The sequence below is a fragment of the Oratosquilla oratoria genome, chromosome 26, assembly GCF_046742065.1.
Source record: "Oratosquilla oratoria isolate Oo_2021 chromosome 26, ASM4674206v1, whole genome shotgun sequence".
In the NCBI taxonomy this organism is placed as follows: Eukaryota; Metazoa; Arthropoda; class Malacostraca; order Stomatopoda; family Squillidae; genus Oratosquilla; species Oratosquilla oratoria.
The window spans coordinates 1,145,340-1,163,054 of NC_134802.1; the positions used below are offsets into that span (position 1 = coordinate 1,145,340).

The window sequence follows — 17,715 nt, forward strand, 5'->3', positions numbered from 1 at the left end:
AGGTTGCAAACAGTATCAATGTTTTCCACAGAAACTGATGTGGATGGCCTGCCACTGCGGGGATCATCTTCAGTCTCATTTCTTCCACTTCTGAAACGACTAATTCATTTGTAGGTTGCTGATTTCTTTGGAGCATTGTCACCATAAACTTGTATCAGAGAATCGATGATTTGGCTCTTCTTCCACCCAAGCTTCACCATGAATTTGATATTTGTCCTAGCCTCGATTTTGGCAGAGGCCATGTTGCTTGAGCGATTGTTGCCTTACAAATGGCAGTGCTGCATTGTAACATTCATTTAAGGATTCATATAAAAACATGTTATAATACATTGGTACAGGAACGTTCTGGTGCATTGACATCAAAACCTATTCATATAATTTTTAGTTTTGTACTTTTTCCACAAACTTTTTGAAGCCCCCTCGTATGGGGCAGAAAATGGAACATAAGAGAGGAAGAGAGGAGTTTGAATGTATTTACCTAGTATTTTACGGGACTGGAGCTATGCTCGTGTTGACCTGTTTTTGTATCTCTCTACATTTAGTTTGTTTTTGAATTCATGCATATTTCTGGCATTAACTGTTTCACTGTTCAATTTGTTCCAGACATCAATTACCCTGTGTGGGAAACTGTTCTTTTTCAGGTCTCTTCTGTAACTGTCTTTAGTTTTTTTGTGTGCCCTCTTGTTTCTCTTTTGTCCCATTTTAATAGGTCATCTCTATCAAAAACTTCCATTCCTTTCATAATTCTAAAGATGGTCAACAAATTGCCTCTCTCCCTTCTCTGCTCTAGTGTTATCAGTTGTAATTTCTCCAATCTTTGTTCATATGTCAAATTTGATAGTTTAGGTGCCATCTTGGTCGCCGCTCTCTGGATTCTTTCTAATTTCTTTGTGTTTTTCTTTGTGCTTGGTGCCCACAATGATATAGCATATTCTAGTTTCAGTCTTATCAATGCAACAATTAATTTCTTAACCATCTCTTCATCCATTTAGTCAAAAGCCACTTTCATAGATCTTAACAGATTGTAAGTCTCACCAAATATCTTGTTTACATGTTTGTCAGGAGTCATGTCACCTGAAATGATTACTCCTAGGTCCCTCTCTGAGTTAACTTTTTTTAATTCTTTATCTCCAATCATATAGTTTCCTGAGACTCTATTTTTGCCTTTTCTGAACTCCATTATGCTACATTTCTTGATGTTGAAATTCATTTCGTGTTTCTGACTCCATTCCCATACTCTATGTAAGTCATCTTGTAATGATCTGCCATCTTCTGTTTTCACTCTCTTGAGCAATTTAGCATTGTCGGCAAAGAAGTTCGTGTAACAATTCATTCCTTCGTCCATATCATTTATGTATATGGCAAACATTAAGGGAGCCAAAACAGAGCCCTGAGGGATGCCACTTTTTACTTCTTCCCATTTCAAGTTTTTATGCCTAAGAACCACTCTCATCTCTCATCTTCCTTCCAATTAAAAAGTCCTTCATCCATTCCAACAGCCTGCCTTGAATTCCTCCTATTTTTTCAAATGAGAAATGAGGAGGTGAGGGGGAGAATGGGGGTGGAAAGGTAATTGGGAGATGGTTGATGAAAGAGTATTGGGATGGTTTGGACACATGGAAAGAATGAGTGAAGAAAGACTAATAAAAGGGGTGTGGAAGGAGTGAATATGAGGGGGCGACCTAGGATGAGATGGATGGATGGGGTAAAAGGGTCATTGGGGAAGAGGGAAATGTCTGTTGAGGAAGGACGGGAGAGGACAGAAGATAGGGGTAAATGGAAAATGGTTGTGTATGGATGATGCTGTGATCCATTAGGGAGAGTGGGTGGGGGATGGGGGGTGAGGGAGTATGTGTGAGAAATAATGCAGCCCAAAGGAATTTCTCCCTGCCTTCTTCTTTTCTGCATGAGGGGACACAGGGGGGGGGGGGGTTGATGATTTAATGAAGTGGCCTTGCTGTGGCTGTGCTGTGTCTTGCAACACTGCTTCCGACCCAGGGCAGTGGGCGAGATGCAGGGATAACCCGTCATCCAGGAGATGCCAAGATAAGAGGGAGGGAAAAGGGTGGAGAGAAGTGGAGTATGTTAGGGATGGAATGGGTGGGAGTGGGTTTTATGCCTTTGTTTTTTGGCTACCTCCCTTATAAGGGGGAAAGGGCCTTTGGTATATGTATGTATTATTAAAGGTTACTTGAGCCTTCCTGTTCAATTCTCCTAGGCCACTCCACTTTACTTATAAATCCCATTCACTCATAATTTTCCTGTACTCCACAGGTCCTTTTCTGGAAGCATTGTTACAACGTGTAGATCAGATGCTGTGCACCAGTATCCATATCAATCTTCTTGTTACCTCCATCCTCTCCCGATTGGCCCTGTATCCAACACCACTGCTTACATCTCTCCTCCTCGACCCTGCACTCGTGTTTCAGCCATCTGTCAGGTCCTTATTACAGGTATGTATAATCTTTTCTCCTCAGGAAGAAAAGTAGAGTTTATCAGTACTAGAACATTTGAAAGGATTTTGTCATTAGCTGTAATGTAAATGGTTGGCATTTAGAATTTGATAAAGTATGGATGATATATATCAATTCACATGCCTCTATTTTACTCACCAATTCTCTCATAGAGGAAACCCATGACCAAAGGAAACTGGCTATGCCCCTCAGTTTAGCCCATAGGTCACTTGGTGAGGAGTTTTTATAGAGTATAGAGTAAAAACTTTGTAAGGTAGCATGATTTGTATGCACCTAATTGTATTTAGTTAATATGCCAGAATGTGCCTTACCATAAAGATTTGATCCATGGACCCTAAGCCTTTCCTGAAGCCATAAATATAATATGATAATAAGCTATCTACCTTGTGTCTGAAAATGAAAGTTGACAGTGTATTGCCACCTGAATGTTCATATGCGAGACTTGGAAACTGACAAAGGCAATGGAAACGGAGGTAAGGAGTGTTCAGAGAAGAATGGAGAGATCACTGCTAGGAATTAGGTTTAGGATTACAAAAAGGGCAAATTGGGTAAGAGAACAGACTGGAATGAAAGATGTTGAGGTGGTAAAAGAGAGGAAGTGGAATAGGGCTGAAAAGTTAGTGTGAAAGAATGATCAGTGATGGAGGAAGTGTATTACTGAGTAGTCATTGCAATATAGGAAACATTGCAAAGGGAGACTAGACAGAAGGTGGAGAGATAGAGAAGTTTGCAGGAGTGATGTTGCAGAGGTTGGAGTCCTGCAAGTCATTGAATAATATGATAGAGGTCTTTGTTTAGCAGTGGACTCGAAATGATTGATTGATAGAATGATAGTTGTTTGTGGGTAACACTATGATCGTGGATTGGTCAGAGGAGAGACTGAAGCCCAGTGGTGGAGTTTGGGAGGGTATGTATTTACCCAGTTTTAGTATCCAGGAAAGGAACAATGATCATAAGATCCTTTCATCTACTCTCCAATTTATCATACCTAGCCTTAAATTCATGTATTTACCTGATTGATGTATACAGGAAAGGAGCATTGCTAATTGGGCTCCTTCTACTCACCAGTTGATCATATCTAGTTTCAAATTCATGTACACTTTGTACAATTTCAACTTAGTCTGTACCCTTCATTTCTACTTAACATTTTGAGACTTGATTTAATATATTGTTCCAACTTGGACTATATCACCTAAGCTATTCCAAGTATTTATGCATCTATATGGTAAACTGTATTTCTTCACATCCTTTAGACATGTCTGTCTGTATATATATCAAAGGCAAATATTGTACCAATATATGAAGGAGGGAACAAGGAAAATCCAACCAACTACAGACCGGTCTCCCTTACAAGCACAATAGCAAAAATATGTGAAAAAATGATCAAAAGTAGATGGGTTAAACATTTGGAAGAAAAAGATATACTGAATCCAAATCAATTTGGATTTAGACAAGGAAGATCATGTACAACAAACCTGATCTGCTTCTATTCAAGACTAATAGAAATAATACAAGAAAGGGATAGATGGGTGGACTGCCTTTCTACATACATACATACATATACCAAAGGCTTTTTCCCCCTTACACGGGGGGGGGTAGCCAAAAAGAAAAAGGTATAGAAATCCCTCCCACCCATTTCATTTCCCATATACTCCACTCCCCTCCACCCTCCTCCCTCCCTCCTATCTTGGCACCTCCTGGATGATGGGTCATCCCTGCACCTTGTCCACTGCCCTGGGTCAGAAGCAGTGTCGCAAGACTCAGCACATCCACAGCAAGGCCGCTTCATAAATTCGGCGACCCCCCTCTCTGTCCCCTCATGCAGAAAAGGAGAAGACGGGGAGAAATCCCTTCGGGCTGCGTCTAGACCTACAAAAAGCATTTGATAAAGTACCACACGAAAAACTAATAAGAAAAATAGAATCAATAGGTGGGATCAGAGGAAAGTTATTGGAATGGATGAAAGACTTCCTGACTGGAAGAAAAATGAGGGTAGTAATTAGAGACAAATACTCGAAATGGGAAAAAATGATAAGTGGTGTCCCGCAAGGTTCGGTATTGGCTTCAGTTATGTTTGCCATATATATAAAAGACATGGATGAAGGAGTGGAGTGTTATATGAATTTCTTCGCAGATGATGCAAAAATACTAAAGAAAGTAAGAGCAGAGGAGGATTACGAATCAATACAGTTAGACCTAGATAAAATCTGGAGATGGACTCAAAAGTAGGAAGTAGTATAATGGAGTTTGGAAAAAGTAAAAATAGAATATCAAGAAATTATAAAATTGGTGAAGTCAAAAAAGTGAACTCCGGAAAGAGACCTTGGAGTAATATTCAACAAAGACATGACACCAGACAAATGTATCAGTAAAATAGTCGGAGAAACCTTCAACCTATTAAGTAATTATTTTCTTCAAACCCTTAGCGACCCAATAAAATGGCTCGGCGACCCAAATTTGGGTCGCAACCCAGGGGTTAAGAACCACTGGTTTAGACAAATGGAAAGGATGAGTGAAAAAAGATTAGTAAAAGAGGGTTGGAAGGCAGAGGTGAATGGAGTGAACTTAGGGGGCAAATGAGGATGACACATATTGGTGGGGGCTTTGAGCAAGGAAGGGAGAAGGAAGGAATGAGTGAAGAATGGCTGTGTATAGATGATACTGTGATGCAAGAAAGGGATGGGCGGGAAGTAGGGAGTGGTTACGTGTGTATGGTATTTTGACACAACCTGAAGGGATTTCTTCCTGTCCTCTCTATTTTCTGCATGAGGGGATGGTCACTGATTAAGTATTTACCTAGTTGTATTTTGCAGGAAGGGGAGCTATGCTCATGGTGTCCTGCCTTTGTATCTCGCAGTGTCTAGTTTGCTTTTAAACTCATGAATGGTTTTTGCACATACTATTTCATTATCCAGTTTGTTCCAAGTGTCCACTATACATGGAAAACTGTTTTTCTTCAGTTCTCTTCTGTAGCTATGTTTTTTTATTTTCTCTCCATGTCCTCTTGTGTTTCTCTTGTCCCAGTTTAGTAAGTCCTCTCAATTGAGTATCTCTGTGCCTTTCATGATTCTGTAGATGGTCAGTAGGTCACCTCTCTCTCTTCTTTGCTCCAGCGTCGGTAACTCCAGTTTAGCCAATCTCCCCTCATGTGATATGTTTGCAAGTGCAGGTGCCATTTTTGTTGCTGCTCTCTGGATTCTTTCTATTTTCTGTATATTCTTTTTGGTACTGGGTGACCACAATGTCGCCACATACTCTAATCTAGGCCTTATCAATGTAACCAATATTTTTTTTATCATGTCTTCGTCCAAGTATGCAAATGCCACTTTTATTGATCTTAGCAAGTTGTAAGCCTCCCCAACAATTTTATTAATCTGTTTATCATAGGACAAGTCGTTTGTGATAATTACCCCCAAATCTTTTTCAGATCCTGCCTTCTTTACCTCCTTGGTTCCAATTGTATATTTTCCTGATATTCTGTTTTTGCTTTTTCCAAACTCCATTATGCTACACTTCTTAGTATTAAAGTCCACTTCCCATTTCAGACTCCAGTTCCATACCTTATTCAGGTCTTCCTGCAGTGCTTCACAGTCCTTATCAGTTTCTACTTTCCTTAACAGTTTGGCGTCACCTGCAAAGAAGCTCATGTAACATTTCAAATCCTCGTCTATGTCATTCACATAAATAGCAAACATTATTGGTGCCAATACAGATCCTTGCGGTACTCCACTGATCACCTCTTTCCAATCTGAATATTTTTCTCTGCACACTACTCTCATCTTTCTACCAGTCAGGAAGTCCTCCATCCATTTTAGTAGGTTCCCTTGTATTCCTCCTATGTGTTCCAGTTTTTTTTTAGTAATTTTCTGTGTGGTACTTTGTCAAAAGCTTTTTGCAAGTCTAGGAATGCACAATCAGCCCATCCATTTCTTTCTTGCACTATGTTTATTAGTCTTGAGTAGAAGCATATTAAGTTTGTGGTGCATGATCTTCCTTGTCTGAACCCAACTTGCCTTGGGTTTTTTATGTTGTTATCTTCCAGATGTTTTACCCATCAATTCTTGATGATTTTCTCACAAAGTTTGGCGATAATGCTTTTTCGTGATACTGGCCTATAGTTGGTGGGTTCTTCCTTGTTTCCTCCTTTATATGTTGGTACAATGTTAGCATTTTTCCAGTCTGTAGGTATCTTTCCTTCTTTGAGTGAGCTATTTATTATGTTGTGTATTTTGTCTGTTAGTTCTTCTTTGCATTCCTTTAGAATCCAATTTGCAATACCATCTGGGCCATGTGATTTTCTGATGTCAAGTTTTGATAGGTGTTCTGATATTTCTTTTTGTGTTGTAAACTCACTCATGTGGGGAAGTTGCTTGTTATTATCTTCATCCCAATTTTGTATTTTCTCTCTGGTGAAGATAGATTTAAAGTGATTATTCATGACTTTGACCATTTCAAATTCTTCTATGTATTCTATATTTCCTTGGCGTAGTTTCACCATTTCCTGTTTGTTTTTAAGTTTACCATTCACATATCGATGGAATAGATTGGGTTGATCTTTGCATTTATCTATAATATTCTTTTCATGGTTCCTTTTCTCCTCTCTTCTCTCATTAACATACTCATTTCTATAGTTTATATAGATTTGCCATTTACTAGGTTTTTTATCTTTTCTCCACCTTTTCCAAGCTTTGTCCCTTCTGTGTTTTGCCTATGCATTTTTTGTTGAACCAACATTTGATGTACTCTCTCGCTTTTGTCTTGGTACATGCCTGTTTACCCCTTCATTGTAATTATCTACCAAGATATTCCATTTCTCATCCACTTTTGTCTCTTCCATATAGAATTTTTCCCAGTGTGCACTCCGGAAGAATATCTTTAGTTTTGCAAAGTCCATTTTGTTGTACATCAATCTTCCTTTCCTATGCTTTTCATTTCTCTCTATGTCTATTTCTTCCTTTAGTACAGTTTCGATGAGTATATGGTCAGTCTTTCCAATTGGTGTCTTGTAATGGATTTTGTCCACAATTTCAGGTTCTGTTGTAAAAATTAAATCTAGTTTCGACAGCTCTTCATTGCTTCTGTATCTAGTGTTTTCACGGACCCATTGTGTCATTGTGTATTCCATGGTCATGTCCAGCATTACATTACCCCACAAGTCATCTCCTCACACTGTCATGTTATCCCAACAAATTTCTTTGCAATTGAAGTCGCCCATAATTACCAGATTACCCCTGCCCATTAGTATCTCAGTGATTTCCTTGTACAGGAGTCCCTCAAATAACGTGGGGGTTAGGTTCCTGAAATTACCGTGTATGACCAAATCTGCATATGCTGACATTCCATATTAAATACTGAGAACTGTATGTATGTGTGTGTATGTGTGTGTGTATTTACCTAGTTGTATTTTACGGGAAGGGGAGCTATGCTCGTGGTGTCCCGTCTTCATATCTCATTTTATCTAAACTATTTTTAAATTCATGTATTGTTTTTGCACACACCACTTTCTCATCTAACTTGTTCCAACTGTCTATTACTCTGTGAGGAAAGCTGTTCTTTTTCAGATCTCTTCTATAGCTGTCTTTCTTGATTTTCTTTCCATGTCCTCTTGTATTTCTATCATCCCATTTTATCAGATTCTATCAATAATTTCTATGCCTTTCATGATTCTGTAAATAGCTATCAAATCTCCTCTCTTTTTTGCTCTGGTGTCTTTAGTTCAAGTTTTGCTAGTCTCTCTTCATATGATAGTTTTGAGAGTGTTGGTGCCAATTTTGTAATTGCTCTTTGTATTCTTTCAAGTTTTTTTTTATACATTTTTTTTTACTTGGTGACCACATCGTTGCTGCATATTCCAATCTTGGTCTTATCAGAGTGATTAGAATTTTCTTCACCATTTCTTCATACAGGTATGTAAATGCCACTTTGATTGTTCTTATTAAATTATAAGTTTCAACAAAAATCTTATTTATATGTTTCTCAGGTGACATATTATTCATAACAATGACTCCCAGGTCCTTCTCATTTTCTACTTTTTTTATTCCTTCTTCTCCCAATTTATATGATCCTGTTATTCTGTTTTTACTTTTTCCAAATTCCATTATACTGCACTTTTTAGTGTTGAACTCCATCTCCCACTTCCTACTCCATTCCCATACTTTATTTAGATCACTCTGTAGTGACTCACAATCTTCTTCCATGTTCACTTTTTTTAATAGTTTTGCATCATCTGCAAAGAAGCTCATATAGCTTTCAATTTCTTCATCCATATCATTAATATATATAGCAAACATTATTGGGGCCAGAACTGTTCCTTGTGGAACACCGCTTATTACTTCATCCCATTTTGAGTGTTTGTCTCTTATCACTACTCTCATTTTTCTTTCTTGCAAAAAGTCTTCCATCCATTTAAGCAGTTTGCCCTGTATTCCTCCTTCAGTTTCTAATTTCTTAAGCAACTTCTTATGTGGTACTTTGTCAAAAGCTTTTTTTAGGTCTAGAAATGCACAATCAGCCCATCCATCTCTTTCTTGTATTATATCTATTAGCCTTGAATAAAACATTAAATTGGTGACGCATGATCGTCCTTGTCTGAATCCAAATTGTCTTGGATTTAGCACTTTTTTTTTCTAAATATTTTACCCATCTACTTTTGATAATTCTTTCACAAATTTTTGCTATTGTACTTGTTAGAGAGACTGGTCTATAGTGTGCGTGCGTGTATGTATGTGGCGTTTGTGCCGTATGTATGTGTTTGTGCGTATATACATGTATGTGTGTGTGGCATATATGCATGTGTGTGTGTATGTTGCGTATATACATGTGTGTGTATGTGGCGTATACACATGTGTGTATGTGGCATATGTATGTGTGTGTATGTGGCATATGTATGTGTGTGTATGTGGCATATGTATGTGTGTGTGTGTGTGGCGTGTATTTACCTAGTTGTATTCTACGGGAAGGGGAGCTATGCTCGTGGTGTCCCGTTTTCATATCTCGTTTTATCTAAACTATTTTTAAATTCATGTATTGTTTTTGCACACACCACTTTCTCATCTAACTTGTTCCAACTGTCTATTACTCTGTGAGGAAAGCTGTTCTTTTTCAGGTCTCTTCTATAGCTGTCTTTTTTTATTTTCTTTCCATGTCCTCTTGTATTTCTGTCATCCCATTTTATCAGATTCTCTCTATCAGTAATTTCTATGCCTTTCATGATTCTGTAAATAGCTATCAAATCTCCTCTCTTCTTTACTCTAGTCTCTTTAGTTCAAGTTTTGCTAGTCTCTCTTCATATGATAGTTCTGAGAGTGTAGGTGCCAATTTTGTAATTGCTCTTTGTATTCTTTTAATTTTTTTTATACATTTTTTTGTACTTGGTGACCATATCGTTGCTGCATATTCCAATCTTGGTCTTATCAGGGTGATTAGAATTTTCTTCACCATTTCTTCATCCAGGTATGTAAATGCAACTTTGATTGTTCTTATTAAATTAACGGTTTCTCCAAAAATCTTATTTATATGTTTCTCAGGTGACATATTATTCATAACAATGACTCCCAGGTCCTTCTCATTTTCTACTTTTTTTATTCCTTCTCCCAATTTATATGATCCTGTTATTCTGTTTTTACTTTTTCCAAATTCCATTATACTACACTTCTTTGTATTAAACTCCTTCTCCCACTTTCTACTCCATTCCTGCAATTTATTTAGATCTCTTTGTAGTGATTCACAATCTTCTTCCGTGTTCACTTTTTTCAATAGTTTTGCATCATCTGCAAAGAAGCTCATATAACTTTCAGTTCCTTCATCCATATCATTAATATATATAGCAAACATTATTGGGGCCAGAACTGTTCCTTGTGGAACACCGCTTATTACTTCATCCCATTTTGAGTGTTTGTCTCTTATCACTACTCTCATTTTTCTTTCTTGCAAAAAGTCTTCCATCCAATTTAGCAGTTTGCCCTGTATTCCTCCTTCAGTTTCTAATTTCTTAAGCAACTTCTTATGTGGTACTTTGTCAAAAGCTTTTTTTAGGTCTAGAAATGCACAATCAGCCCATCCATCTCTTTCTTGTATTATATCTATTAGCCTTGAATAGAAACATATTAAATTGGTGACGCATGATCGTCCTTGTCTGAATCCAAATTGTCTTGGATTTAGCACGTTTTTTTCTAAATATTTTACCCATCTATTTTTGACAATTCTTTCACAAATTTTTGCTATTGTACTTGTTAGAGAGACTGGCCTATAGTTGTTAGGGTCTTCTTTATTTCCCCCTTTATATACAGGTACTATATTTGCTTTTTCCCAATCTTCTGGAACTTTACCTTCTTTCAAGGAACTGTTTATTATGCTATGTATTATGTCTGCCAGTTCATTCCTGCATTCTTTCAAAATCCAGTTTGCTATTTCATCTGGTTCATGCGATTTTCTGACATCAAGATTACTCAAGTGGTTCAATATTTCATTCTTTGTTACTTCTATTTCTTCCATAGGGGGGACTTTCTCTTTCCATTCAATCTCTTCAGGTTGTATGTTCTCCCTTGTAAACACAGATTTAAAATGTTTGTTCATAATTTCCGCCATTTCAATTTCCTCTGTGTATTCAACTCCTCCTTGTCTTAATTTCTCCAAATCTTGTTTGTTTTTCAGTTTGTTGTTTACAAATCTGTAGAATAGTTTTGGTTGATCTTTACATTTTTCTATGACATCTTTTTCATATTTTCTCTTTTCCTCTCTGCACGCTTGTACATATTCATTTCTATAACAAGTATATATTTTCCATTTTTCTGGTCTTTTGTTTTTCTTCCATTTGGCCCAGGCTTTGTCTCTTTTGTCTTTTAACTCCCTACAACTTTTATTGTACCAGCACTTTACATATTCTTTTTCTTGTTTTTGTCTTGGGACATACTTTTCTACTTTTTTATAGATTTTTGTCAAAATATTCCATTTCTCTTCTACTGTTGTATCTTCTTCGTGTATTCTTTCCCAGTTTTCATTTTGGAAGAATTCTCTTATTTTATCAAAATTTGCTTTTTCATACATCAATCTTCCTTTTCTATATTGTTCATTTCTTTTCATGTATTTTTTCTCATTTAGTTCTTGTTCTATCAATATGTGGTCACTTTTGCTTATTGGTGCCTGGTATTCTATCTTTTCCACTATTTCAGGTTCTGATGTGATTATTAGGTCTAGTCTGGATGGTTCTTCTTCATTTCTATACCTAGTGTTCTCTTGGATCCATTGTGTCATTGTGTGGTCAGTAATCATCTCAAGTAGAACACTTCCCCATGAGTCTTCACCCTTTATAGTCATCTCTTCCCAGCATATTTCTTTGCAATTATAGTCGCCCATCATAACTATTCTTCCTCCATCTTCCATTATCTTGTTTAGTGTTATTCTTGTGTCTTCTAACATGCTTTTATGTTCATTCTCTTCCCACGATGCTGTTTTTGGGGGCACGTAGTTTATTACAAACTTTCTGCTCTTCTTATCTCTATCTTCTACTTCTATCATGATCATCTCTACTCTATTGTTCCCATATGTGACACTCTTCACGCTTATATCCTTCTTAGTCAGGAACATAACTCCACCCCCTTGTTTTTTCTCTCTGTTTCTAATCCAATAATTATATGCATTGTGTCCTATGCTGTTGGGTGGTAGTGGACCTTTTAATTTTGTCTCAACAATTCCCATTATGTCCGGATCTTTTTCTTTCAGATATTTGTTCAGTTCATTCAGTCCTGTTATTAGTCCATCTATATTTGTGTAGGATACTTTTAACCTTCTGTAATTTCCATTGTATTCTCTGTTTCTTTTGTGTTTCTCTCTGCTATTTTCCATTTTTTCAATTTCATATTCACTACTCTCCAGTAGAATTCTTGTTTTTCTGTCTCCGTTCTGGTCTCGTTTTTTTTCTTAGCTTCATGTCTTTTCCTTATTTCCTCCTCTCTTTCCTCTTTATTCATTTCCCTTTTTATCCATACCCTTTTATATTGTTCACTTGTTGTTAGTTTCCCTGTTTTGGACAAGATATTCTCTGCCGTCGTTTGTGACCTGAATTTAATCTTAATTGTTCTGGTTTTGTCTGTACTATATTTCCCGAGTCTGAATTTTTCTTCGATTTGTTTCATTATTTCTGGCTCATCTTCCTGAACTAATTCTAGTAAGTTTCTTACTTTTTCATTTTCCTCATTGATTCTTGTGGTTCTATCTGGGTTATGTTTCTCTTCCATTCCTAATATAATTATACATTTCTTTTTGTCTGCTAAGTCTCTTACAATATTCTCCTTCTGTCTCATCACTTTGATAACTGAGTCTTCAGTTTGTTCTTTCATTTGCTGTTTAATTATATCAGAAAATGCAACTTTACTATTTTCTTGTATCTTCCTCCACCCCTCTGCCTCTTTTGCTATTGTTTCTTTATTGTCTCTATTGTTCTTTTTTAATTCTTCATTCTCCACTTTTACTTCTCTTAACTGTCTTTTTAGGTCTTCTATTTCATCAGTTAAGTTTTTGTTCGCCTTCTCTAGTTCTTCCAATTTTTCAAACCTCTCAGCAATTTTTGACATCTTGCCAAACCTAATCTCCCAATGCTCAGTCATTTGTTCAAGTTTTTCCTCCAGTTTTGCCAGTCGGGGGAGGTTGGTATCCGCCGCCCCCTCATTAAATCCTTGAAAATTATTATTCTCACCTTCCATTGAACTGCTCTTATCTATGTTTCTGATCTTTACAATTTTGTTAGTCCCATCATCGAGATCCAAGTCATCCGTTCGGCGTTTGTTTACAAGCCGCCTGGACTCTAGGACCAAGTCCTCCCCTTCCTCATTTCCTTCCATTTCCCTCAATATCCCTTCCCTTCTCCTTCCCTATCACTTCCCCACTATTCCATGAGCACTCCCCTTCCCTATAGATACAAAAAGGCACTTCTCTGGATGTTGAGATCCATGTAGTTTTTCCTTTTTCTTTGGAACACCAGTTCTCGCCGTCCATTCGGTGAAAGTGTGTGTGCATGCGTGTGTGTATGTGTCTGTGTTCACATGTACAAGTAAGCATGTACGTGTGTGTGTCAGTGTTTGTATTTGTGTGTACACGCACGCGCATTCACAACATACACTGGTTGTCTAACACATGTCTACGTGTGTGTGTCTACACGTGTGTAAGCATGTATACGTCTGTTTTTGATCTCCCAAACCACCACAGCCAGTAACAACAAGAACCTCGTAAGAGAAATTAAAACACGGCAAGCGCAGTCATTGTCGGACTTATTAGTTGTTTTCCAAACGAAAGAAACATTACACCTCAACAGGTTAGGATGGTAAAATTTCACGATAGCATGGCGCGGGTGGTGGAAGCGACAAGCTAAAGCTTGTTAGCTACCCCCCTACTACCCCCTACTCCCCCTCTCCCCTCCCTCCCTCCTGCATCAGTACCTGGAGGTTGACACGTGACCGCAGGCAGCTACCCACGGCTATCCCCTCGCCCCACACCCTTGTTTGAGCAGTTCCCAGTACATAATGACCACGTTATCTGAGGATCGACTGTACAGTATATGGTAAAATAGAAAGCAGTCACCACAAATGTTTGCGATGTTGCCGTGTGTGTGCGTATGCGTGCCCAACTCGGCGAGGTTTTTAAAATGGTTCTCTACATTTGAGATGGTTTTGAAATAAAATCTGTGTGTGATTGAATCCGTGTTGATTGAGGGACTTCTGTATCTTCTAGCATTTTTGTATATTCGTTCTCTTTCCAAGTGTTCGTTTTTGGGGGCACATAGGTCACCACAATCTTTCTACTTTTCATATTCTTGCCTTCAGCTTTTATCATGATCAGTTCAACATTACCTTTGCCCTCCGCAATTTTTGTCACGTTAAGTCTTTCTTGGCCAAGAACATGATTCCTCCTCCCTGTTTCTTGTCCCTGTTTTTTATCTAATAATTATATAGTCCTTGTCCAATATTGATGGATGGTATTTCACCTCTTACTTTAGTCTCTACAGTTCCCATTATGTCTGGTTTTTCTTCTAGCAGGTAATCATTGAGTTCGTTCAGACCTGAAATTAATCCGTCAATGTTAGTATAGGCCACTTTTAACCACTTCACTACGGGACTTAAATCTCGCAGGCAGCAGCCAATGCCAGCCGTACGACGTGTCGTAATAATACTCGCATCATAAAATATAGTCACCGCTTATATCGATCGTTCTCTCTTTCACCCGTGAATTTTGAAAACCACAGAGAATGGGATTAAGAGCAGATTAGGGAGAATGTAAAAACACAGGGGCGACTACAATAAATATAATCAAGACGCCAATATGGCAGCGTCGCGAATCCACTTGCTCCTCATGACGCCTACGTGTGCGGCACCGTATGGTAGGAGTTAAGTTTCTTCTTCCTCCATTATTTTTTCTTTGGTTTTTTCCTTTTGATGTGCCATTTCCTCAATCTCATGTCGATTACTCTCCAATGGAATTCCTTGCTTTCTGTCTCTGTTCTCATTGAGTTTTTTCCTTTGCTTCTCTTAGTGACTTTTCTTTTTCTAATTCCTCAGTATTCATTTCTCTTTTTATCCATATCTTGCTGTACTTTTCACTCCTTGCCAAGCTGCCTACTTTTTCAAATATGTCTTCTACTACCATCTGTGACCTTAATTTTATCTCTAGAGGTTGATTTCTATCCATAGAATAGCGACCGATTCTATATGTCTCGTCCAGGTCTTTGCTTGCATCTCGGTCTCCCCCCCTGAATTTCATTTAGAATTTCTACTGCAGTCTTGCTGTAGATGTACTGTGTCTTGCTGCATTGGTTCTGACCCTTCATCCACAAGGAGCTAAGATGAGAGGAAAGGGTGGTAGTGAAATGGGTGGGAGTGGGTATGTGCCTTTTGACTTCGCTACCTCTCTTATAAGGGGGGGAAATCCCTTGGTATGTAGATAGTAGAGCCTGTGTTAGAATTGAAAATGGAGAAAGCAAGTTGTTTGAGGTAAAGGTGGTGCTGCATCAGGACTGTTATGTTGCCATGGCTGCTCAATGTCTACATAGATAGGGTGGTGCTGGAGGTAAATGCAAGGGTAGTGGGGAAGAGATTCGAGATGGTTAGAAACAATGGAGAGAAGTGGGAAGTGAGCCAGTTATTTATTGACAATGCTGCATTTATGGTAGGGTCAAAGGAGGGATTACGGCAGGTAGTGATGGAGGTTGGGGAAGTATGCAATGGGAGAAAGATGAAGGTAAATGTGGGTAAAAGTATTTCTTTCTTTCTGTGTCACCGTATTTCTTTCATTTTGGGGGATCCTTCTCACTGTCCTTCATCCCACATTTGTGAGCTTTGAATTGTAAATACAGACCCAAAGTGTCTGGTCATTACTTCAGCCATTTCTACATTTACTATATATTCTTTGTTTCCTTTGAGCAGTTTCACTATTTCATATTTGTCTTTTAGTTTATCGTTTACATACCTGTAAAATAGTTTAGGTTGATCTTTGTATTTATCTATTATATCTTTTTCGTGAGGTGGATTGGACGGGGGAATGGGGGTGAGGTAGTGTGTGTGAGCAAAAATTTTTGACGCAGCCCGAAGGGATTTCTCCCCGTCCTCTCCTTTATATGGGGGGACGGAGAGGGGGGGGTCGCCGATTTAATGAAGCGGCCTTGCTGTGGATGTGCTGTGTCCTGCGACACTGCTTCTGACCCAGGGCAGTGGACAGGGTGCAGGGATGACCCGTCATCTAGGAGGTGCTAAGATGGGAGGGAGGGTGGAGGGATGTGGAGTGTTTTTGGGGATGAAATGGGTGGGAATGTTTTTGTGCCTTGTCCTTTTTAGCTACCCCCCTGGTAAGGGGGAAAAAAGCCTTGGTATATGTATGTATGTATGTATCTTTTTCGTAGTTTCTTTTTTCCTCTCAGTGTATATCTACGTATTCATTTCTCAGTTTGATGTATGTTGCCATTTAGTCACTTTTTTTTCATTTTTTCCAGGCTTTGTCTCTTCTATCTTTAGCATCCCTACACTTTTTATTATACATACATACATACATATACCAAGGCTTTTTCCCCCTTATAAGGGGGGTAGCCAAAAAGGGAAAGGCATAAAAACACTCCCACCCATTTCATCCCTACATACACTCCACACCCCTCCCACCCTCCCTCTCATCTGAGCACCTCCTGGATGACGGGTCATCCCTGCACCCTGCCCACCGCCCTGGGTCAGAAGCAGTGTCGCAAGACACAGCACATCCACAGCAAGGCCGCTTCATTTAATCGGCGACCCCCCCTCTCCGTCCCCGCTTGCATATAAGGAGAGGACGGGGAGAAATCCCTTCGGGCTGCGTCAAAATTTACTCACACATACTACCCCACCCCCCACCCCCCTGCCCATTCCTCCTCATGCAATCACAACATCTTTTTATTATACCAACACTTTATGCAAAACATTTTTTGTTTCTGCTTAGGTACATGTTTATCTGTTCCCTCCCTATATTTTTCTGTAAAAATTTTCCATTTCTCTTCCATCTTTGTTTCATCATTTGCAAATTTTTCCCAGCTAGTGTTTTGACAAAAACATTCTGAATTACAAAGTCAGTTTTATGACAGGAGTGAATGGAGAATGGTTGTATATAGATGATAATGTGATGCATGAGGTGGAATGGGTGGGGGGATAGTGGGGGAGGTAGTATGTGTGAGAAAAATTTGATACAGCCCGAAGGAATTTCTCCCTGTCTTCTCCTTTTCTGCATGAGGGGATGGAGAGGGGGTAGCCAATTTAATGAAGCAGCCTTGCTGTGGATGTGCTGTGTCTTGCGACACTGCCTCTGACCCAGGGCAGTGGACAAGATGCAGGGATGACCTGTCAACTGCTAGGTTGCAGAGGAAAGTGGAGGCTGGATTAAAGAAATTAACCCCTTCCATACGGTGCCGCACACGTAGGTGTCATGAGGAGCAAGTGGATTCGCGACGCTGCCATATCGGCGTCTTGATTATATTTATTGTAGTCGCCCCTGTATTTTTACATTCTCCCAAATGTGCCCTGAATCCTATTCTCTGTGGTTTTCAAAATTCGCGGGTGAAAGAGAGAACGATCAATATAAGCGGTGACTATATTTTATGATGTGAGTATTATTACGACACGTCATACGGCTGGCATTGGCTGCTGCCCATGAGATTTAAGTCCGGAGTGAAGTGGTTAAAAGAGGCGAGGTTAATTAAGGAACAGGAATGGTCCAGGATGAGACCGGGAGACTCCAT

General features: G+C 38.8%; 1 protein-coding gene across 6 annotated transcripts in view; it reads left to right on the forward strand.

Annotated features, from left to right (window-relative positions):
• LOC143039359 (FHF complex subunit HOOK-interacting protein 1B-like) overlaps nt 1–17,715 on the forward strand; it is a 367,378-nt gene that overhangs the window by 301,358 nt on the left and 48,305 nt on the right. For all 6 annotated transcript variants that reach the window (XM_076209245.1, XM_076209249.1, XM_076209250.1 and 3 more), the window contains one exon: nt 2,275–2,453. In XM_076209245.1, the coding sequence (XP_076065360.1) occupies nt 2,275–2,453 (179 nt within the window). The remainder of the gene's footprint in view (nt 1–2,274; nt 2,454–17,715) is intronic.